Source organism: Oncorhynchus kisutch, linkage group LG2 (genome assembly GCF_002021735.2).
Source record: "Oncorhynchus kisutch isolate 150728-3 linkage group LG2, Okis_V2, whole genome shotgun sequence".
NCBI lineage: Eukaryota > Metazoa > Chordata > Actinopteri > Salmoniformes > Salmonidae > Oncorhynchus > Oncorhynchus kisutch.
Genome location: NC_034175.2, coordinates 77,275,437 through 77,298,486, shown reverse-complemented (window position 1 = coordinate 77,298,486; position 23,050 = coordinate 77,275,437). Strand labels below are relative to the sequence as shown.

General features: G+C 46.1%; 1 protein-coding gene across 1 annotated transcript in view; it reads right to left on the bottom strand.

The window, feature by feature from the left end:
• The window catches only part of LOC109884202 (unconventional myosin-X), a 182,770-nt gene that overhangs the window by 120,247 nt on the left and 39,473 nt on the right, over window positions 1-23,050 (bottom strand). The window contains exons 10-14 of the mRNA XM_031802382.1: window positions 19,911-20,057; window positions 12,075-12,175; window positions 11,689-11,755; window positions 11,054-11,146; window positions 566-634 (exon numbers count right to left, since the gene is read on the bottom strand). Of these exons, the coding sequence (XP_031658242.1) occupies window positions 566-634; window positions 11,054-11,146; window positions 11,689-11,755; window positions 12,075-12,175; window positions 19,911-20,057 (477 nt within the window). The remainder of the gene's footprint in view (window positions 1-565; window positions 635-11,053; window positions 11,147-11,688; window positions 11,756-12,074; window positions 12,176-19,910; window positions 20,058-23,050) is intronic.

Below are 23,050 nucleotides of genomic sequence, written 5' to 3'. Positions count from 1 at the left end.
CTTCTCGGTCATAAGAGACGGTAGCAGCAACATTATGTACAAAATAACTTTACAAACAATGTGAAGAGACAAACAAAATAGCACAGTTGGTTGAGAGCCAATAAAGTGTCAGCCATCCTCTCCGGCGCCATTACAGTCAAGGTATATGATTGCCTGAGGGACATCCCATACCATTATCCCTGAAGTATTTCCATTGGATATAACATGGAAACTTGATGTTTGTATTTATTTGCCGTTCTTTCTGTTTCCAATCGTTTTACTATTTAATTAAACGTATCGCCTGAAGATTCCACAATACAACAGCAGGAGTGTCCTGTACCCATGTTTATATGTGCTGCTATTAGTACTACTGAAATGAAGTGGATTTCATTGTCCTCATTGTATTGTACTTTATTTCCTGAAATACTGTACCACTATACTGCTCTGGAAGTATCTACAAATTGTATTTCATGCCAATAAAGCAATTCAAATTTGAATTTGAGAGAAGGAGAGAGAGAGAGAAGGAGAGAGAGAGAAAGAGAGAGAGAGACCTTCTCAAGTGCTCAGCTCCTTGAGGGTAATTTACCTCTCCAGCATAGTGCTTGATGCCAAACTGGTGATCCGTAACTCTGGGCTTCATGTAGTAGTGGTTAGTCTGGAGAGAGACAGAGACACAGCAGGTTATAATATATATATATATATATATATATATAGAGAGAGAGTATTCCATGGGAGATGGGTGGGGGGCTTCATGTAGTACTAGTTAGTCTGGAGAGAGACAGAGACACAGCAGGTTATAATATATATAGAGAGAGTATTCCATGGGAGATGGGTGGGGGGCTTCATGTAGTACTAGTTAGTCTGGAGAGAGAGAGAGACAGTCAGAGACACCAACATTACACTGGACACTCGGTAAGGAACTACATGTTCAGAACTCATCAGCTGATTTGAGCTGACGGAGCGGACTTAGGCTAATGCAATGAGTAATGTTGTGACCATTGTATCTGAAAGAGTGCCCGAAGCCACACAGAAACTGTAACAAAATAAAAAGATCCAATCTGTAGTAGGAGGTCAGTTCAGTTGGGGTTTTCTGTTGTGCATTTCTTCAGTTTCCACAGAGGACTGAGAGGGAAGAGAGGGAAGATAGGACTGAGAAGGAAGAGAGGACTGAGAGGGAGAGAGGACTGAGAGGGAAGAGAGGACTGAGAGGGAAGAGAGGACTGAGAGGGCTGAGAGGGAAGAGAGGGAAGAGAGGACTGAGAGGGAAGAGAGGACTGAGAGGGAAGAGAGGACTGAGAGGGCAGAGAGGGAAGAGAGGGAAGAGAGGACTGAGAGGGAAGAGAGGACTGAGAGGGAAGAGAGGACTGAGAGGGAAGAGAGGACTGAGAGGGCTGAGAGGGAAGAGAGGGAAGAGAGGACAGAGGGAAGAGAGGACTGAGAGGGAAGAGAGGACTGAGAGGGAAGAGAGGACTGAGAGGGCTGAGAGGGAAGAGAGGGAAGAGAGGACTGAGAGGGAAGAGAGGACTGAGAGGGAAGAGAGGACTGAGAGGGAAGAGAGGACTGAGAGGGCAGAGAGGGAAGAGAGGGAAGAGAGGACTGAGAGGGAAGAGAGGACTGAGAGGGAAGAGAGGACTGAGAGGGAAGAGAGGACTGAGAGGGAAGAGAGGACTGAGAGGGCTGAGAGGGAAGAGAGGGAAGAGAGGGAAGAGAGGACTGAGAGGGAAGAGAGGACTGAGAGGGAAGAGAGGACTGAGAGGGAAGAGAGGACTGAGAGGGAAGAGAGGACTGAGAGGGCTGAGAGGGAAGAGAGGGACAGAGGGAAGAGAGGACTGAGAGGGAAGAGAGGACTGAGAGGGAAGGGAGGGAAGAGAGGACTGAGAGGGAAGAGAGGACTGAGAGGACTGAGAGGGAAGAGAGGACTGAGAGGGCTGAGAGGGAAGAGAGGACAGAGGGAAGAGAGGACTGAGAGGGAAGAGAGGACTGAGAGGGAAGAGAGGGAAGAGAGGACTGAGAGGGAAGAGAGGACTGAGAGGAAAGAGAGGACTGAGAGGGAAGAGAGGACTGAGAGGACTGAGAGGGAAGAGAGGGACTGAGAGGGAAGAGAGAGCTGAGAGGGAAGGGAGAGCTGAGAGGGAAGAGAGGACTGAGAGGACTGAGAGGGAAGAGAGGACTGAGAGGGAAGAGAGGACTGAGAGGGAAGAGAGGACTGAGAGGACTGAGAGGGAAGAGAGGACTGAGAGGGAAGAGAGGACTGAGAGGACTGAGAGGGAAGAGAGGACTGAGAGGGAAGAGAGGACTGAGAGGGAAGAGAGGACTGAGAAGGCTGAGAGGGAAGAGAGGGAAGAGAGGACTGAGAGGGAAGAGAGGACTGAGAGGGAAGAGAGGGAAGAGAGGACTGAGAGGGAAGAGAGGACTGAGAGGGCTGAGAGGGAAGAGAGGACAGAGGGAAGAGAGGACTGAGAGGGAAGAGAGGACTGAGAGGGAAGGGAGGGAAGAGAGGACTGAGAGGGAAGAGAGGACTGAGAGGACTGAGAGGGAAGAGAGGACTGAGAGGGCTGAGAGGGAAGAGAGGACAGAGGGAAGAGAGGACTGAGAGGGAAGAGAGGACTGAGAGGGAAGAGAGGGAAGAGAGGACTGAGAGGGAAGAGAGGACTGAGAGGAAAGAGAGGACTGAGAGGGAAGAGAGGACTGAGAGGACTGAGAGGGAAGAGAGGACTGAGAGGGAAGAGAGAGCTGAGAGGGAAGGGAGAGCTGAGAGGGAAGAGAGGACTGAGAGGACTGAGAGGGAAGAGAGGACTGAGAGGGAAGAGAGGACTGAGAGGGAAGAGAGGACTGAGAGGACTGAGAGGGAAGAGAGGACTGAGAGGGAAGAGAGGACTGAGAGGACTGAGAGGGAAGAGAGGACTGAGAGGGAAGAGAGGACTGAGAGGGAAGAGAGGACTGAGAAGGCTGAGAGGGAAGAGAGGACTGAGAAGGCTGAGAGGGAAGAGAGGACTGAGAGGGAAGAGAGGGAAGAGAGGACTGAGGGGGCTGAGATGACAGAGAGGACTGAGGGGGCTGAGATGACAGAGAGGACTGAGGGGGCTGAGATGACAGAGAGGACTGAGGGGGCTGAGAAGACAGAGAGGACTGAGGGGGCTGAGAGGACTGAGAGGACAGAGGGGACAGAGAGGACAGAGAGGACTGAGAGGACTGAGAGGACAGAGAGACTGAGAGGACAGAGAGGACTGAGAGGACAGAGGTGACTGAGAGGACAGAGTTACTGCACTGATCTGCTCTACACCGAAGACATTATTCAGCCTGGGTCTGAGGAGAGTTGACAGTTTTTTACAATCACCTTGGCACTAATTTTAGAACATTGATGTCATTTTTCAAAACTCTAGACACAAAACTCACAACCGATGATCAAAATGCACATTTTTGAAAACTCTTAACACTTTTTCCAATTGCTTGGATACAATACACATAAAGCTAAGATCATTTGTTCGTTGAACTAAACAGAACTGCCGCTGACAGAATGTGTTCTGTTAATCGCACCGTTCTCTGTAAACAACTAAAGCTCTCTGCTCTATATATTGAGTTGCAGGCAGCCACATGATTCACTGTTGGAAAGAACAGGCTATTGGCATTAACACGCAGGTGTACCTAATAAAGTGGCCGGTGAGTGTATGTATACAGTTCCTTGTCATTGCTTTTCCAATACTGCCAACTCGTTACTGATGATTGATTTCACCTTGGGGTACGACTATGTAGTGAAATGAGTGGTATCCACCAACAACAACATAGTGGTAACATGGAGCTGTATAGTGGACTGAGTGGTAACATAGTGGTAACATGGAGCTGTACAGTGGACTGAGTGGTAACATAGTGGTAACATGGAGCTGTATAGTGGACTGAGTGGTAACATGGAGCTGTATAGTGGACTGTATAGTGGACTGAGTGGTAACATAGTGGTAACATGGAGCTGTATAGTGGACTGAGTGGTAACATAGTGGTAACATGGAGCTGTACAGTGGACTGAGTGGTAACATAGAGGTAACATGGAGCTGTACAGTGGACTGAGTGGTAACATAGAGGTAACATGGAGCTGTATAGTGGACTGAGTGGTAACATAGTGATAACATGGAGCTGTACAGTGGACTGAGTGGTAACATAGAGGTAACATGGAGCTGTACAGTGGACTGAGTGGTAACATAGTGGTAACATGGAGCTGTATAGTGGACTGAGTGGTAACATGGAGCTGTACAGTGGACTGTATAGTGGACTGAGTGGTAACATAGAGGTAACATGGAGCTGTACAGTGGACTGTATAGTGGACTGAGTGGTAACATAGTGGTAACATGGAGCTGTACAGTGGACTGAGTGGTAACATGGAGCTGTACAGTGGACTGTATAGTGGACTGAGTGGTAACATAGTGGTAACATGGAGCTGTATAGTGGACTGAGTGGTAACATAGTGGTAACATAGAGCTGTATAGTGGACTGAGTGGTAACATAGAGCTGTATAGTGGACTGAGTGGTAACATAGTGGTGACATGGAGCTGTATAGTGGACTGAGTGGTAACATAGAGGTAACATGGAGCTGTACAGTGGACTGAGTGGTAACATAGTGGTGACATGGAGCTGTATAGTGGACTGAGTGGTAACATAGTGGTAACATGGAGCTGTACAGTGGACTGAGTGGTAACATAGAGGTAACATGGAGCTGTACAGTGGACTGAGTGGTAACATAGTGGTGACATGGAGCTGTATAGTGGACTGAGTGGTAACATAGTGGTAACATGGAGCTGTACAGTGGACTGAGTGGTAACATAGTGATAACATGGAGCTGTACAGTGGACTGAGTGGTAACATGGAGCTGTATAGTGGACTGTATAGTGGACTGAGTGGTAACATAGTGGTAACATGGAGCTGTACAGTGGACTGAGTGGTAACATAGTGGTAACATGGAGCTGTATAGTGGAGCTGTACAGTGGACTGAGTGGTAACATAGAGGTAACATGGAGCTGTACAGTGGACTGAGTGGTAACATAGTGGTGACATGGAGCTGTATAGTGGACTGAGTGGTAACATGGAGCTGTACAGTGGACTGTATAGTGGACTGAGTGGTAACATAGTGGTGACATGGAGCTGTACAGTGGACTGAGTGGTAACATAGTGATAACATGGAGCTGTACAGTGGACTGAGTGGTAACATAGAGGTAACATGGAGCTGTACAGTGGACTGAGTGGTAACATAGAGGTAACATGGAGCTGTATAGTGGACTGAGTGGTAACATAGTGATAACATGGAGCTGTACAGTGGACTGAGTGGTAACATAGAGGTAACATGGAGCTGTACAGTGGACTGAGTGGTAACATAGTGGTAACATGGAGCTGTATAGTGGACTGAGTGGTAACATGGAGCTGTACAGTGGACTGTATAGTGGACTGAGTGGTAACATAGAGGTAACATGGAGCTGTACAGTGGACTGTATAGTGGACTGAGTGGTAACATAGTGGTAACATGGAGCTGTACAGTGGACTGAGTGGTAACATGGAGCTGTACAGTGGACTGTATAGTGGACTGAGTGGTAACATAGTGGTAACATGGAGCTGTATAGTGGACTGAGTGGTAACATAGTGGTAACATAGAGCTGTATAGTGGACTGAGTGGTAACATAGAGCTGTATAGTGGACTGAGTGGTAACATAGTGGTGACATGGAGCTGTATAGTGGACTGAGTGGTAACATAGAGGTAACATGGAGCTGTACAGTGGACTGAGTGGTAACATAGTGGTGACATGGAGCTGTATAGTGGACTGAGTGGTAACATAGTGGTAACATGGAGCTGTACAGTGGACTGAGTGGTAACATAGAGGTAACATGGAGCTGTACAGTGGACTGAGTGGTAACATAGTGGTGACATGGAGCTGTATAGTGGACTGAGTGGTAACATAGTGGTAACATGGAGCTGTACAGTGGACTGAGTGGTAACATAGTGATAACATGGAGCTGTACAGTGGACTGAGTGGTAACATGGAGCTGTATAGTGGACTGTATAGTGGACTGAGTGGTAACATAGTGGTAACATGGAGCTGTACAGTGGACTGAGTGGTAACATAGTGGTAACATGGAGCTGTATAGTGGAGCTGTACAGTGGACTGAGTGGTAACATAGAGGTAACATGGAGCTGTACAGTGGACTGAGTGGTAACATAGTGGTGACATGGAGCTGTATAGTGGACTGAGTGGTAACATGGAGCTGTACAGTGGACTGTATAGTGGACTGAGTGGTAACATAGTGGTGACATGGAGCTGTACAGTGGACTGAGTGGTAACATAGTGATAACATGGAGCTGTACAGTGGACTGAGTGGTAACATAGAGGTAACATGGAGCTGTATAGTGGACTGAGTGGTAACATAGTGGTAACATGGAGCTGTACAGTGGACTGAGTGGTAACATAGAGCTGTACAGTGGAGCTGTATAGTGGACTGAGTGGTAACATAGAGGTAACATGGAACCGGCAGGTGATCCAGGTCACAATAGAGGCCAAGCAGTGGGAGGAGGAAGACGAGGAAGACGTGGTGACCAAAGGAATGGCAGGGGACAAACACCCCTTCTGAGAGGTGGTCGTGGGCCTCGTTGGAGAGCTGTGGGGGGAACGTGGTAGAGGACAAGGCCACGGACCAAGCACCTCTTCTGAGAGGTGATCGTGGGCCTCGTTGGAGAGCTGTGGGGGGAACGTGGTAGAGGACAAGGCCACGGACCAAGCACCCCTTCTGAGAGGTGGTCGTGGGCCTCGTTGGAGAGGTGTGGTAGAGGACAAGACCACGGACCAAGACAATGGAAGCAACAGCTAAGAGTGTCCAATGCAACCCAAGCAAGAGCTGTAGACCACGTCGTAAATCATGGCAAGACAATGACTGAGGACGCTACAATGATTCAACCAAACCCTGGCTTCAATTATCAGAACTTTCCACAATGAGAACCGGTAAGTCTTCAGCGTGCGCTAAACATCTTGCTACTCTCAGCTGTCAAATGACTGTATACTGAATGGCAATGTGTACCACAGAGTAGGTGATGTGACTAAATGTGTTCTTCGTGTCATTTTCCCTGCAGAATTGAGACTAGGCCAAATAGGGGAGGCAGAGGCTAAATTCTGACTGACCAACAAGAGTGTGCTGTGGTCAATTTGGTTCGGGCCAGAAATGATATTCGCTTTTCAGAAATTCGGCAGCACATCTTGGACAATGACGACAATGTTCAACAATGTGGAGGCCATGAGTTTGCTGACTATTGCCTGCATGCTGAAAAGACACCAGGTGTCTCTAAAAACAGCTATACCGTGGGCCTTTTGAAAGAAATGCAGACAGAGTGAAGCAACTGAGGGCTGAGTCTGTTCAGTTTCAGGATGCCTGTTGTGAAAGATTCATTGTAATCAGTAATTCTCTTTCCAAAATGTATTTTTAGAGGGTGATGGAGCCGGATGCTGACGAAAACCATCACAAATTCCTCTTTCATTGGCCAGAGAGCAACCATCCAAGTACCTGGGCAACGTGGGGGCAACGTGGGGCCGTGTGGTGGGACGCAGACCACGTATTGGATCATATAATGCAGCTCTCCTTGTAACCTTCCTTGATGAGATAAATCAGGTCTGTAGAGCTTATTGCTGACCTATGTCATTGTGTGGGATAATGTCAGGTTCCACCATGCTCAAATGGTGCAAGCATGGTTTCAGGCCCATCCACAATTTACCACCCTGTACTTACCCCCATACTCTCCTTTCCTAAAACCAGATTGAGGAATTTTTCTCCACATGGAGGTGGAAGGTATATGATAGGCGCCCTCACAAACAAACCACCCTTCTTTCTCCAGGCCATGGGTGACGCATGCAATGACATCACGGCAGACCAGCGTCAGGTCTGGATTCGCCCGAAGATTCTTCCCAAGATGTTTGGCTAATGAAAACATCCATTGTCATGTGGATAAGAACCTGTGGCCAAATCCACTAGACAGTGTTGATGGAAATATAGAAGCACAGAAATCAATCTTTTGTTTTGCTTTTTATAGTAAGCCAGGTGAGGAACACTGCAGTGATGTTTTACAGTAAGCCAGGTGAGGAATACTGCAGTGATGTTTTACAGTAAGCCAGGTGAGGAACACTGCAGTGATGTTTTACAGTAAGCCAGGTGAGGAACACTGCAGTGATGTTTTACAGTAAGCCAGGTGAGAAACACTGCAGTGATGTTTTACAGTCAGCCAGATGAGGAATACTGCAGTGATGTTTTACAGTAAGCCAGGTGAGGAACACTGAGTTATGTTTTACAGTAAGCCAGGTGAGGAACACTGCAGTGATGTTTTACAGTAAGCCAGGTGAGGAACACTGCAGTGATGTTTTACAGTCAGCCAGGTGAGGAATACTGCAGTGATGTTTTACAGTAAGCCAGGTGAGGAACACTGCAGTGATGTTTTACAGTCAGCCAGGTGAGGAATACTGCAGTGATGTTTTACAGTAAGCCAGGTGAGGAACACTGCAGTGATGTTTTACAGTAAGCCAGGTGAGGAACACTGCAGTGATGTTTTACAGTAAGCCAGGTGAGGAACACTGCAGTGATGTTTTACAGTAAGCCAGGTGAGGAATACTGCAGTGATGTTTTACAGTAAGCCAGGTGAGGAATACTGCAGTGATGTTTTACAGTAAGCCAGGTGAGGAACACTGCAGTGATGTTTTACAGTAAGCCAGGTGAAGAACGCTGCAGTGATGTTTTACAGTAAGCCAGGTGAAGAACGCTGTAGTGATGTTTTACAGTAAGCCAGGTGAAGAACGCTGCAGTGATGTTTTACAGTAAGCCAGGTGAGGAACGCTGCAGTGATGTTTTACAGTAAGCCAGGTGAGGAACGCTGCAGTGATGTTTTACAGTAAGCCAGGTGAGGAACACTGCAGTGATGTTTTACAGTAAGCCAGGTGAGGAATACTGCAGTGATGTTTTACAGTAAGCCAGGTGAGGAACACTGCAGTGATGTTTTACAGTAAGCCAGGTGAGGAACACTGCAGTGATGTTTTACAGTAAGCCAGGTGAGGAATACTGCAGTGATGTTTTACAGTAAGCCAGGTGAGGAACACTGCAGTGATGTTTTACAGTAAGCCAGGTGAAGAACGCTGCAGTGATGTTTTACAGTAAGCCAGGTGAAGAACGCTGCAGTGATGTTTTACAGTAAGCCAGGTGAAGAACGCTGCAGTGATGTTTTACAGTAAGCCAGGTGAGGAACGCTGCAGTGATGTTTTACAGTAAGCCAGGTGAGGAACACTGCAGTGATGTTTTACAGTAAGCCAGGTGAGGAACACTGCAGTGATGTTTTACAGTAAGCCAGGTGAGGAACGCTGCAGTGGAGTTTTACAGTAAGCCAGGTGAGGAACACTGCAGTGATGTTTTACAGTAAGCCAGGTGAGGAACACTGCAGTGATGTTTTACAGTAAGCCAGGTGAGGAACACTGAGTTATGTTTTACAGTAAGCCAGGTGAGGAACACTGCAGTGATGTTTTACAGTAAGCCAGGTGAGGAACACTGCAGTGATGTTTTACAGTAAGCCAGATGAGGAACACTGCAGTGATGTTTTACAGTAAGCCAGATGAGGAACACTGCAGTGAGGTTTTACAGTAAGCCAGGTGAGGAACACTGCAGTGATGTTTTACAATCAGCCAGGTGAGGAACACTGCAGTGATGTTTTACAGTAAGCCAGGTGAGGAACACTGCAGTGATGTTTTACAGTAAGCCAGGTGAGGAACACTGCAGTGATGTTTTACAGTAAGCCAGGTGAGAAACACTGCAGTGATGTTTTACAGTAAGCCAGGTGAGGAACACTGCAGTGATGTTTTACAGTAAGCCAGGTGAGGAACACTGCAGTGATGTTTTACAGTAAGCCAGGTGAGGAACACTGCAGTGATGTTTTACAGTAAGCCAGGTGAGAAACACTGCAGTGATGTTTTACAGTAAGCCAGGTGAGAAACACTGCAGTGATGTTTTACAGTAAGCCAGGTGAGGAACACTGCAGTGATGTTTTACAGTAAGCCAGGTGAGAAACACTGCAGTGATGTTTTACAGTAAGCCAGGTGAGGAACACTGCAGTGATGTTTTACAGTAAGCCAGGTGAGGAACACTGCAGTGATGTTTTACAGTAAGCCAGGTGAGGAACACTGCAGTGATGTTTTACTGTAGTTTTTTTATTTATTTTGTAGCATATTATTTTTGCTTTGATTTAAATAAACGTATGTTGTGATTTTACTGTATTTCATCAATACATTTCAGATTTTGTTCCATGATTCCACTGTGTCTGCAGTATTCTCTCTACTAGTCCTTTTACAGTGATGTATTTACGTGTAGTAGCATAATGAAACATGTATCACATATTTTGTACGACAATATCTAATGTACGAACAACGACACAGTGAAACTATCGGTATCTTGTGTGTGGGTGATCTAAATGAATGTTCCTATGGTATTTCATGATAAATGAGTTATTTGAACCAATGATTCTGCATGTGCAACGTTCCTTTAAAGATATGAATGCACAATGCTATGTTTTGATCACAGTTTTGAAAAATGAAATTAGTGCCAAAGTAATTGTAAAAAACTGTAGCTGTCTGTGGGCTGGGCTGGGCTGGGCTGTGTGTGTGTGTGTGTGTGTGTGTGTGTGTGTGTGTGTGTGTGTGTGTGTGTGTGTGTGTGTGTGTGTGTGTGTGTGTCTGTGGGCTGGGCTGGGCTGGGCTGGGCTGGGCTGTGTGTGTGTGTGTGTGTGTGTGTGTGTGTGTGTGTGTGTGTGTGTGTGTGTGTGTGTGTGTGTGTGTGTGTGTCTGTGGGCTGGGCTGGCTAGAGAGGAAAGCATTTCCTTTAGAGCAGAGTGTGTGTGTGTGTACGTGTGTGTGTGTGTCTGTGTGTGTGTGTGTGTGTGTGTATGTGTGTGTGTGTGTGTGTACACGTGTGTGTGTGTGTGTGTATGTGTGTGTGTGTACGTGTGTGTGTGTCTCTGTGTGTATGTGTGTGTATGTGTGTGTGTGTACGTGTGTGTGTGTGTCTCTGTGTGTGTACTCACAGCGTGTCTACTGTGTAGTTTCTCTAGCAGGGTGTAGTCGGTGCCTTTAGGGAAGCGACTCTCCTCGTTGATCAGAGCCAACATGCCCAGTTTCTGACGGACAAAAGGAAGGTTAGTTTCTGAGACCAGAGTACTGTTTCGTCAGCTTGGTACAGCTCACACATAGAGACAGAGATGGGTGCTATATGGCCTTGGTCAGGATAGTCAGGTCTGTGTATTAGAGTCCTGGTCAGGATAGTCAGGTCTGTGTATTAGAGTCCTGATCAGGATAGTCAGGTAGGTGTCTTAGGAGAGGCTTGTCCTAGAGTAAGTCTTAGCGTTAGTCTGGGGGTCCCTTAGGAGAGGCTTGTCCTAGAGTAAGTCTTAGCGTTAGTCTAGGGGTCCCCTAGGAGAGGCTTGTCCTAGAGTAAGTCTTGGCGTTAGTCTGGGGGTCCCCTAGGAGAGGCTTGTCCTAGAGTAAGTCTTAGCGTTAGTCTGGGGGTCCCCTAGGAGAGGCTTGTCCTAGAGTAAGTCTTAGCGTTAGTCTGGGGGTCCCCTAGGAGAGGCTTGTCCTAGAGTAAGTCTTAGCGTTAGTCTGGGGGTCCCCTAGGAGAGGCTTGTCCTAGAGTAAGTCTTAGCGTTAGTCTGCTACCTACCTTCTCGATGAGGTCCAGACACTCTGCATTCTCCTTCCAGTCTATAGCTTCCCACTGGATCCCCTCTCTGAGGAAACAACACAACTCATACATGAACAGTGAGTTAGGGAGACAGTGGTTGTATTGTCCACAGGTTCATGTGATGAAATGAGCTGTGACCAGGCTGCTGTTGTCCCATTTAAAACATTTGGCAGCGTGCCTGCATATCTAGAACAACATGGTCACACCCAAAGAACCCCCAGATAGGAAACATAATGGTGCTCTGATGTGTCCCAAATGGCACTCAATTTCCTATATAGTGAGAGCAGTATGGCCCTTTGTTAAAAGTAGTGCACTACATAAGGAATAAAATGTCATTTGGGACACAGGCATGTCTGGTAACCAACCTGTTGTACTCCAGCTGTTCCAGGGAGAAGATGTGTTTGTTGAAGTATTCCTGGAGCTTCTCGTTGGCGTAGTTGATGTTGAACTGTTCAAACCTGTTCACCTAGAGGATGGAAATATAAACCATAACATCACTAACAGAACCATTCTATCCTAGCCTGGTCCCAGATCTATAACAGAACCATACTATCCTAGCCTGGTCCCAGATCTATAACAGAACCATACTATCCTAGCCTGGTCCCAGATCTATAACAGAACCATACTATCCTAGCCTGGTCCCAGATCTATAACAGAACCATACTATCCTAGCCTGGTCCCAGATCTATAACATCACTAACAGAACCATACTATCCTAGCCTGGTCCCAGACCTATACCATCACTAACAGAACCATACTATCCTAGCCTGGTCCCAGATCTATAACAGAACCATACTATCCAAGCCTGGTCCCAGATCTATAACAGAACCATACTATCCTAGCCTGGTCCCAGATCTACATCACTAACGGAACCATACTATCCTAGCCTGGTCCCAGACCTACATAACTAACAGAACCATCCCATCCTAGCCTGGTCCCAGATCTATAACAGATCCATACTATCCTAGCCTGGTCCCAGACCTACATAACTAACAGAACCATCCCATCCTAGCCTGGTCCCAGATCTATAACAGATCCATACTATCCTAGCCTGGTCCCAGATCTACATCACTAACAGAACCATACTAATCTAGCCTGGTCCCAGATCTATAACAGAACCATACTCTCCCTACCTGGTCCCAGATCTATAACAGAACCATACTATCCTAGCCTGGTCCCAGATCTATAACAGAACCATACTATCCTAGCCTGGTCCCAGATCTATAACAGAACCATACTATCCTAGCCTGGTCCCAGATCTATAACAGAACCATACTATCCTAGCCTGGTCCCAGATCTATAACATCACTAACAGAACCATACTATCCTAGCCTGGTCCCAGACCTATACCATCACTAACAGAACCATACTATCCTAGCCTGGTCCCAGATCTATAACAGAACCATAATATCCAAGCCTGGTCCCAGATCTATAACAGAACCATACTATCCTAGCCTGGTCCCAGATCTACATCACTAACGGAACCATACTATCCTAGCCTGGTCCCAGACCTACATAACTAACAGAACCATCCCATCCTAGCCTGGTCCCAGATCTATAACAGATCCATACTATCCTAGCCTGGTCCCAGATCTACATCACTAACAGAACCATACTATCCTAGCCTGGTCCCAGACCTACATAACTAACAGAACCATCCCATCCTAGCCTGGTCCCAGATCTATAACAGATCCATACTATCCTAGCCTGGTCCCAGATCTACATCACTAACAGAACCATACTAATCTAGCCTGGTCCCAGATCTATAACAGAACCATACTCTCCCAACCTGGTCCCAGATCTATAACAGAACCATACTATCCTAGCCTGGTCCCAGATCTACATCACTAACAGAACCATACTATCCTAGCCTGGTCCCAGATCTATAACAGAACCATACTATCCTAGCCTGGTCCAAGATCTATAACAGAACCATACTATCCTAGCCTGGTCCAAGATCTATAACAGAACCATACTATCCTAGCCTGGTCCCAGATCTATAACAGAACCATACTATCCTAGCCTGGTCCAAGATCTATAACAGAACCATACTATCCTAGCCTGGTCCAAGATCTATAACAGAACCATACTATCCTAGCCTGGTCCAAGATCTATAACAGAACCATACTATCCTAGCCTGGTCCAAGATCTATAACAGAACCATACTATCCTAGCCTGGTCCCAGATCTATAACAGAACCATACTATCCTAGCCTGGTCCCAGATCTACATCACTAACAGAACCATACTATCCTAGCCTGGTCCCAGACCTACATAACTAACAGAACCATCCCAGCCTAGCCTGGTCCCAGATCTATAACAGAACCATACTATCCTAGCCTGGTCCAAGATCTATAACAGAACCATACTATCCTAACCTGGTCCCAGATCTACATCACTAACAGAACCATACTATCCTAGCCTGGTCCCAGACCTACATAACTAACAGAACCATCCCATCCTAGCCTGGTCCCAGATCTATAACAGAACCATACTATCCAAGCCTGGTCCCAGATCTATAACAGAACCATACTCTCCTAGCCTGGTCCCAGATCTATAACAGAACCATACTATCCTAGCCTGGTCCCAGATCTACATCACTAACAGAACCATACTAATCTAGCCTGGTCCCAGATCTATAACAGAACCATACTCTCCCTACCTGGTCCCAGATCTATAACAGAACCATGCTATCCTAGCCTGGTCCCAGATCTATAACAGAACCATACTATCCTAGCCTGGTCCCAGATCTACATCACTAACAGAACCATACTATCCTAGCCTGGTCCCAAATCTACATCACTAACAGAACCATACTATCCTAGCCTGGTCCCAGATCTATAACAGAACCATACTATCCTAGCCTGGTCCCAGACCAATAACAGATCCATACTATCCTAGCCTGGTCCCAGATCTATAACAGAACCATGCTATCCTAGCCTGGTCCCAGATCTATAACAGAACCATACTATCCTAGCCTGGTCCCAGATCTACATCACTAACAGAACCATACTATCCTAGCCTGGTCCCAAATCTACATCACTAACAGAACCATACTCTCCTAGCCTGGTCCCAGATCTATAACAGAACCATACTCTCCTAGCCTGGTCCCAGATCTATAACAGAACCATACTATCCTAGCCTGGTCCCAGATCTATAACAAAACCATACTATCCTAGCCTGGTCCCAGATCTACATCACTAACAGAACCATACTATCCTAGCCCGGTCCCAGATCTATAACAGAACCATACTATCCTAGCCTGGTCCCATATCTATAACAGAACCATACTATCCTAGCCTGGTCCCAGATCTATAACAGAACCATACTATCCTAGCCTGGTCCCAGATCTATAACAGAACCATGCTATCCTAGCCTGGTCCCAGATCTATAACAGAACCATACTATCCTAGCCTGGTCCCAGATCTATAACAGAACCATACTATCCTAGCCTGGTCCCAGACCTACATCACTAACAGAATACTATCCTAGCCTGGTCCCAAATCTACATCACTAACAGAACCATACTATCCTAGCCTGGTCCCAGATCTATAACAGAACCATACTATCCTAGCCTGGTCCCAGATCTATAACAGAACCATACTATTCTAGCCTGGTCCCAGATCTATAACAGAACCATACTATCCTAGCCTGGTCCCAGATCTAAAACAGAACCATACTATCCTAGCCTGGTCCCAGATCTATAACAGAACCATACTATCCCAGCCTGGTCCCAGATCTATAACAGAACCATACTATCCCAGCCTGGTCCCAGATCTATAACAGAACCATACTATCCTAGCCTGGTCCCAGATCTATAACAGAACCATACTATCCTAGCCTGGTCCCAGATCTATAACAGAACCATACTATCCCAGCCTGGTCCCAGATCTATAACAGAACCATACTATCCTAGCCTGGTCCCAGATCTATAACAGAACCATACTATCCTAGCCTGGTCCCAGATCTATAACAGAACCATACTATCCTAGCCTGGTCCCAGACCTGTAACAGAACCATACTATCCTAGCCTGGTCCCAGATCTATAACAGAACCATACTATCCTAGCCTGGTCCCAGACCTGTAACAGAACCATACTATCCTAGCCTGGTCCCAGATCTATAACAGAACCATACTATCCAAGCCTGGTCCCAGATCTATAACAGAACCATACTATCCTAGCCTGGTCCCAGATCTACATCACTAACGGAACCATACTATCCTAGCCTGGTCCCAGACCTACATAACTAACAGAACCATCCCATCCTAGCCTGGTCCCAGATCTATAACAGATCCATACTATCCTAGCCTGGTCCCAGATCTACATCACTAACAGAACCATACTATCCTAGCCTGGTCCCAGACCTACATAACTAACAGAACCATCCCATCCTAGCCTGGTCCCAGATCTATAACAGATCCATACTATCCTAGCCTGGTCCCAGATCTACATCACTAACAGAACCATACTAATCTAGCCTGGTCCCAGATCTATAACAGAACCATACTCTCCCAACCTGGTCCCAGATCTATAACAGAACCATACTATCCTAGCCTGGTCCCAGATCTACATCACTAACAGAACCATACTATCCTAGCCTGGTCCCAGATCTATAACAGAACCATACTATCCTAGCCTGGTCCCAGATCTATAACAGAACCATGCTATCCTAGCCTGGTCCCAGATCTATAACAGAACCATACTATCCTAGCCTGGTCCAAGATCTATAACAGAACCATACTATCCTAGCCTGGTCCAAGATCTATAACAGAACCATACTATCCTAGCCTGGTCCCAGATCTATAACAGAACCATACTATCCTAGCCTGGTCCCAGATCTATAACAGAACCATACTATCCTAGCCTGGTCCCAGATCTACATCACTAACAGAACCATACTATCCTAGCCTGGTCCCAGACCTACATAACTAACAGAACCATCCCAGCCTAGCCTGGTCCCAGATCTATAACAGAACCATACTATCCTAGCCTGGTCCAAGATCTATAACAGAACCATACTATCCTAACCTGGTCCCAGATCTACATCACTAACAGAACCATACTATCCTAGCCTGGTCCCAGACCTACATAACTAACAGAACCATCCCATCCTAGCCTGGTCCCAGATCTATAACAGAACCATACTATCCAAGCCTGGTCCCAGATCTATAACAGAACCATAATCTCCTAGCCTGGTCCCAGATCTATAACAGAACCATACTATCCTAGCCTGGTCCCAGATCTACATCACTAACAGAACCATACTATCCTAGCCTGGTCCCAGATCTATAACAGAACCATACTATCCTAGCCTGTCCCAGATCTATAACAGAACCATGCTATCCTAGCCTGGTCCCAGATCTATAACAGAACCATACTATCCTAGCCTGGTCCCAGATCTACATCACTAACAGAACCATACTATCCTAGCCTGGTCCCAAATCTACATCACTAACAGAACCATACTATCCTAGCCTGGTCCCAGATCTATAACAGAACCATACTATCCTAGCCTGGTCCCAGACCAATAACAGATCCATACTATCCTAGCCTGGTCCCAGATCTATAACAGAACCATGCTATCCTAGCCTGGTCCCAGATCTATAACAGAACCATACTATCCTAGCCTGGTCCCAGATCTACATCACTAACAGAACCATACTATCCTAGCCTGGTCCCAAATCTACATCACTAACAGAACCATACTCTCCTAGCCTGGTCCCAGATCTATAACAGAACCATACTCTCCTAGCCTGGTCCCAGATCTATAACAGAACCATACTATCCTAGCCTGGTCCCAGATCTATAACAAAACCATACTATCCTAGCCTGGTCCCAGATCTACATCACTAACAGAACCATACTATCCTAGCCTGGTCCCAGATCTATAACAGAACCATACTATCCTAGCCTGGTCCCATATCTATAACAGAACCATACTATCCTAGCCTGGTCCCAGATCTATAACAGAACCATACTATCCTAGCCTGGTCCCAGATCTATAACAGAACCATGCTATCCTAGCCTGGTCCCAGATCTATAACAGAACCATACTATCCTAGCCTGGTCCCAGATCTATAACAGAACCATACTATCCTAGCCTGGTCCCAGACCTACATCACTAACAGAATACTATCCTAGCCTGGTCCCAAATCTACATCACTAACAGAACCATACTATCCTAGCCTGGTCCCAGATCTATAACAGAACCATACTATCCTAGCCTGGTCCCAGATCTATAACAGAACCATACTATTCTAGCCTGGTCCCAGATCTATAACAGAACCATACTATCCTATCCTGGTCCCAGATCTAAAACAGAACCATACTATCCTAGCCTGGTCCCAGATCTATAACAGAACCATACTATCCTAGCCTGGTCCCAGATCTATAACAGAACCATACTATCCCAGCCTGGTCCCAGATCTATAACAGAACCATACTATCCCAGCCTGGTCCCAGATCTATAACAGAACCATACTATCCTAGCCTGGTCCCAGATCTATAACAGAACCATACTATCCCAGCCTGGTCCCAGATCTATAACAGAACCATACTATCCCAGCCTGGTCCCAGATCTATAACAGAACCATACTATCCTAGCCTGGTCCCAGATCTATAACAGAACCATACTATCCTAGCCTGGTCCCAGATCTATAACATAACCATACTATCCTAGCCTGGTCCCAGACCTGTAACAGAACCATACTATCCTAGCCTGGTCCCAGATCTATAACAGAACCATAATATCCTAGCCTGGTCCCAGACCTGTAACAGAACCATACTATCCTAGCCTGGTCCCAGACCTGTAACAGAACCATACTATCCCAGCCTGGTCCCAGACCTGTAACAGAACCATACTATCCTAGCCTGGTCCCAGACCTATAACAGAACCATACTATCCTAGCCTGGTCCCAGATCTATAACATAACCATACTATCCTAGCCTGGTCCCAGACCTGTAACAGAACCATACTATCCTAGCCTGGTCCCAGATCTATAACAGAACCATACTATCCTAGCCTGGTCCCAGATCTATAACAGAACCATACTATCCTAGCCTGGTCCCAGATCTATAACAGAACCATACTATCCCAGCCTGGTCCCAGATCTATAACAGAACCATACTATCCTAGCCTGGTCCCAGATCTATAACAGAACCATACTATCCTAGCCTGGTCCCAGATCTATAACAGAACCATACTATCCTAGCCTGGTCCCAGACCTGTAACAGAACCATACTATCCTAGCCTGGTCCCAGATCTATAACAGAACCATACTATCCTAGCCTGGTCCCAGACCTGTAACAGAACCATACTATCCTAGCCTGGTCCCAGACCTGTAACAGAACCATACTATCCCAGCCTGGTCCCAGGCCTGTAACAGAACCATACTATCCTAGCCTGGTCCCAGATCTATAACAGAACCATACTATCCTAGCCTGGTCCCAGATCTATAACAGAACCATACTATCCTAGCCTGGTCCCAGATCTATAACAGAACCATACTATCCCAGCCTGGTCCCAGATCTATAACAGAACCATACTATCCTAGCCTGGTCCCAGACCTGTAACAGAACCATACTATCCTAGCCTGGTCCCAGATCTATAACAGAACCATACTATCCTAGCCTGGTCCCAGATCTATAACAGAACCATACTATCCTAGCCTGGTCCCAGATCTATAACAGAACCATGCTATCCTAGCCTGGTCCCAGATCTACATCACTAACAGAACCATACTATCCTAGCCTGGTCCCAGACCTACATAACTAACAGAACCATACTATCCTAGCCTGTCCCAGATCTATAACAGATCCATACTATCCTAGCCTGGTCCCAGATCTACATCACTAACAGAACCATACTATCCTAGCCTGGTCCCAGATCTACATCACTAACAGAACCATACTATCCTAGCCTGGTCCCAGACCTACATAACTAACAGAACCATACTATCCTAGCCTGGTCCCAGATCTATAACAGAACCATACTATCCTAGCCTGGTCCCAGACCTGTAACAGATCCATACTATCCTAGCCTGGTCCCAGACCTGTAACAGATCCATACTATCCTAGCCTGGTCCCAGACCTGTAACAGAACCATACTATCCTAGCCTGGTCCCAGACCTGTAACATCACTCAGGCTAATCTAACTTCCTTCAAATGCTGCAGGGTCTTTTACTTTAAAAACACAAAGCTACCTCAAAGTTCTCGAAGCCGAAAATGTCGAGGATGCCGATGGACTTGAAGTTGTCCTTCCCTCTGACCTTCTGGTTGATCCGTGTGATAATCCAGGAGAAAGACTGGGCGTACAACGCCATGGCAACCGAGTCCCGAGAGTCCACCGCCTATCAATCAAATGATAAGACAATGAAAGGGTTAATTCATATACAGGCCAAACCAGACGAGTCCAGCTACGTCCCAAACAGCGCCCTATTCCCCTTTAGAGTGCGTTACTTTTGACCAGAGCACTGAATATTAATCTGTCAACAGTGAGTCTCTAGGCCCTGTTAAACTACATCAACAGTGAGTCACAGTTAAACTACATCAACAGTGAGTCTCTAGGCCCAGTTAAACTACATCAACAGTGAGTCTCTAGGCCCTGTTAAACTACATCAACAGTGAGTCCCAGTTAAACTACATCAACAGTGTGTCTCTAGGCCCAGTTAAACTACATCAACAGTGAGTCCCAGTTAAACTACATCAACAGTGAGTCTCTAGGCCCAGTTAAACTACATCAACAGTGAGTCCCAGTTAAACTACATCAACAGTGAGTCCCAGTTAAACTACATCAACAGTGAGTCCCAGTTAAACTACATCAACAGTGAGTCCCAGTTAAACTACATCAACAGTGAGTCTCTAGGCCCAGTTAAACTACACCAACAGTGAATCCCAGTTAAACTACGTCAACATTGAGTGCCAGTTAAACTACATCAACAGTGAGTCCCAGTTAAACTACATCAACAGTGAGTCTCCAGGGCCAGTTAAACTACATCAACAGTGAGTCTCTAGGCCCAGTTAAACTACATCAACAGTGAGTCTCTAGGCCCAGTTAATATGTCAACATTGAATTTTGTATTTATTTATTTCATTTAACCTTTATTTAACTAGGCAAGTCAGTTAAGAACCACTTCCTATTTACAATGACGGACAACTGTGGCATAGTGCGTTAACTGCCTTGCTCAGGGGCAAAATGACAGATGTTTACCTTGTTAGCCCTACACTCTAACCACTAGGCTACATGCCGTCCCTACACTCTAACCAATAGGCTACATGCCGTCCCTACTCTAACCACTAAAGGGGTGTTACGGTACAAAGTCTATGTGGAGGCTAAAGGTCCTACTCACATCGGCTGCGGAGAGCGTGATCAAACAGTCTTCCGGTACAGCTGGTGCTCTCATGCATGTTTCAGTGTTATTTGCCTCGAAGTGAGCATAGAAGTAGTTTATCTCGTCCGGTAGATTTGTGTCACTGGACAGCTCTCGACTGTCACGTGATTGTAGCTGGTTGTAGCTTGTCCCATTAGATAACCTGGCACACATTACCCCTATGCTAACAACTTGATGTACAAGTAACCTCCTGGAGAGGATGCTAGTCTATTGCAAGGCCACAAAGTTCCAGGACTATAATTAATCTGTTGGAGTGTTTCGCATGTTAGGATCGCTGTTTGTCCAGGTTATGACCAGGGAATTGGGTTAGACGTCAGGATGGCTGTTTGTCCAGGTTATGACCAGGGATATGGGTTAGACGTTAGGATGGCTGTTTGTCCAGGTTATGACCAGGGTTAGACATTAGGATGGCTGTTTGTCCAGGTTATGACCAGGGATATGGGTTAGACGTCAGGATGGCTGTTTGTCCAGGTTATGACCAGGGATATGGGTTAGACGTCAGGATGGCTGTTTGTCCAGGTTATAACCAGGGAGATGGGTCAGACGTTAGGATGGCTGTTTGTCCAGGTTATGACCAGGGTTAGACATTAGGATGGCTGTTTGTCCAGGTTATGACCAGGGATATGGGTTAGACGTCAGGATGGCTGTTTGTCCAGGTTATGACCAGGGATATGGGTTAGACGTCAGGATGGCTGTTTGTCCAGGTTATAACCAGGGAGATGGGTCAGACGTTAGGATGGCTGTTTGATGGGTTAGATGTTAGGATGGCTGTTTGTCCAGGTTATGACCAGGGATATGGGTTAGATGTTAGGATGGCTGTTTGATGGGTTAGATGTTAGGATGGCTGTTTGTCCAGGTTATGACCAGGGATATGGGTTAGACGTTAGGATGGCTGTTTGTCCAGGTTATGACCAGGGATATGGGTTAGACGTTAGGATGGCTGTTTTTTGTTGATTTTGTTTTGTGTCGTCTCACTTTTGTTTGTTTATTTCACTAACTTTGGCAATGTAAACCCATTTCCCATGCCAATAAAGCCCCTTTGAATTGAATTGAGGGAGAGAGAGAGAGAAATACTGGTCTAGTCTGGACTGAGCTATTTGTTTTAATCATGAAAAGCTTTCTTGTGTTCCTCGTGTGGTCGTCACGATTACCCCGGCTCTGTCTGCATCGGTCTCCCAGTCGGTGTCATTAGAAAGGTCAGGCTCTGTCTGCATATCCAATCTGTTTTATGACATTCCATGGGCATGACACTCGAGTTTCAAGAAGAATAGTTTAACATAATTCAAACCTCAAAGATTTCTATTGGCCTTTCGATGGTGTAAAAGACCACAAATGCAGCAATATATTTAAATATATTTCAAATCTAATCTCTGAACACATCACATTTCTCACATATTAATTAAAATGAGACAGTAGTCTGGACAATTGAAGCCAAAGATGGGAATAATTCTGCTTATGTCCCATGTCCTTTCCAGTTGTGTGTTAGACTGTCCCTAGTGCAGAAGATGTGTTACTGTCTCTAGTGGAGAAGATGTGTTACTGTCCCTAGTAGAGAAGATGTGTTACTGTCCCTAGTAGAGAAGATGTGTTACTGTCCCTAGTGGAGAAGATGTGTTACTGTCCCTAGTGGAGAAGATGTGTTACTGTCCCTAGTAGAGAAGATGTGTTACTGTCCCTAGTGGAGAAGATGTGTTACTGTCTCTAGTGGAGAAGATGTGTTACTGTACCGAGTGGAGAAGATGTGTTACTGTCCCTAGTGGAGAAGATGTGTTACTGTCCCTAGTAGAGAAGATGTGTTACTGTCTCTAGTGGAGAATATGTGTTACTGTCCCTAGTAGAGAATATGTGTTACTGTCTCTAGTGGAGAAGATGTGTTACTGTCCCTAGTGGAGAAGATGTGTTACTGTTTCTAGTGGAGAAGATGTGTTATCGTCTCTAGTGTAGAAGATGTG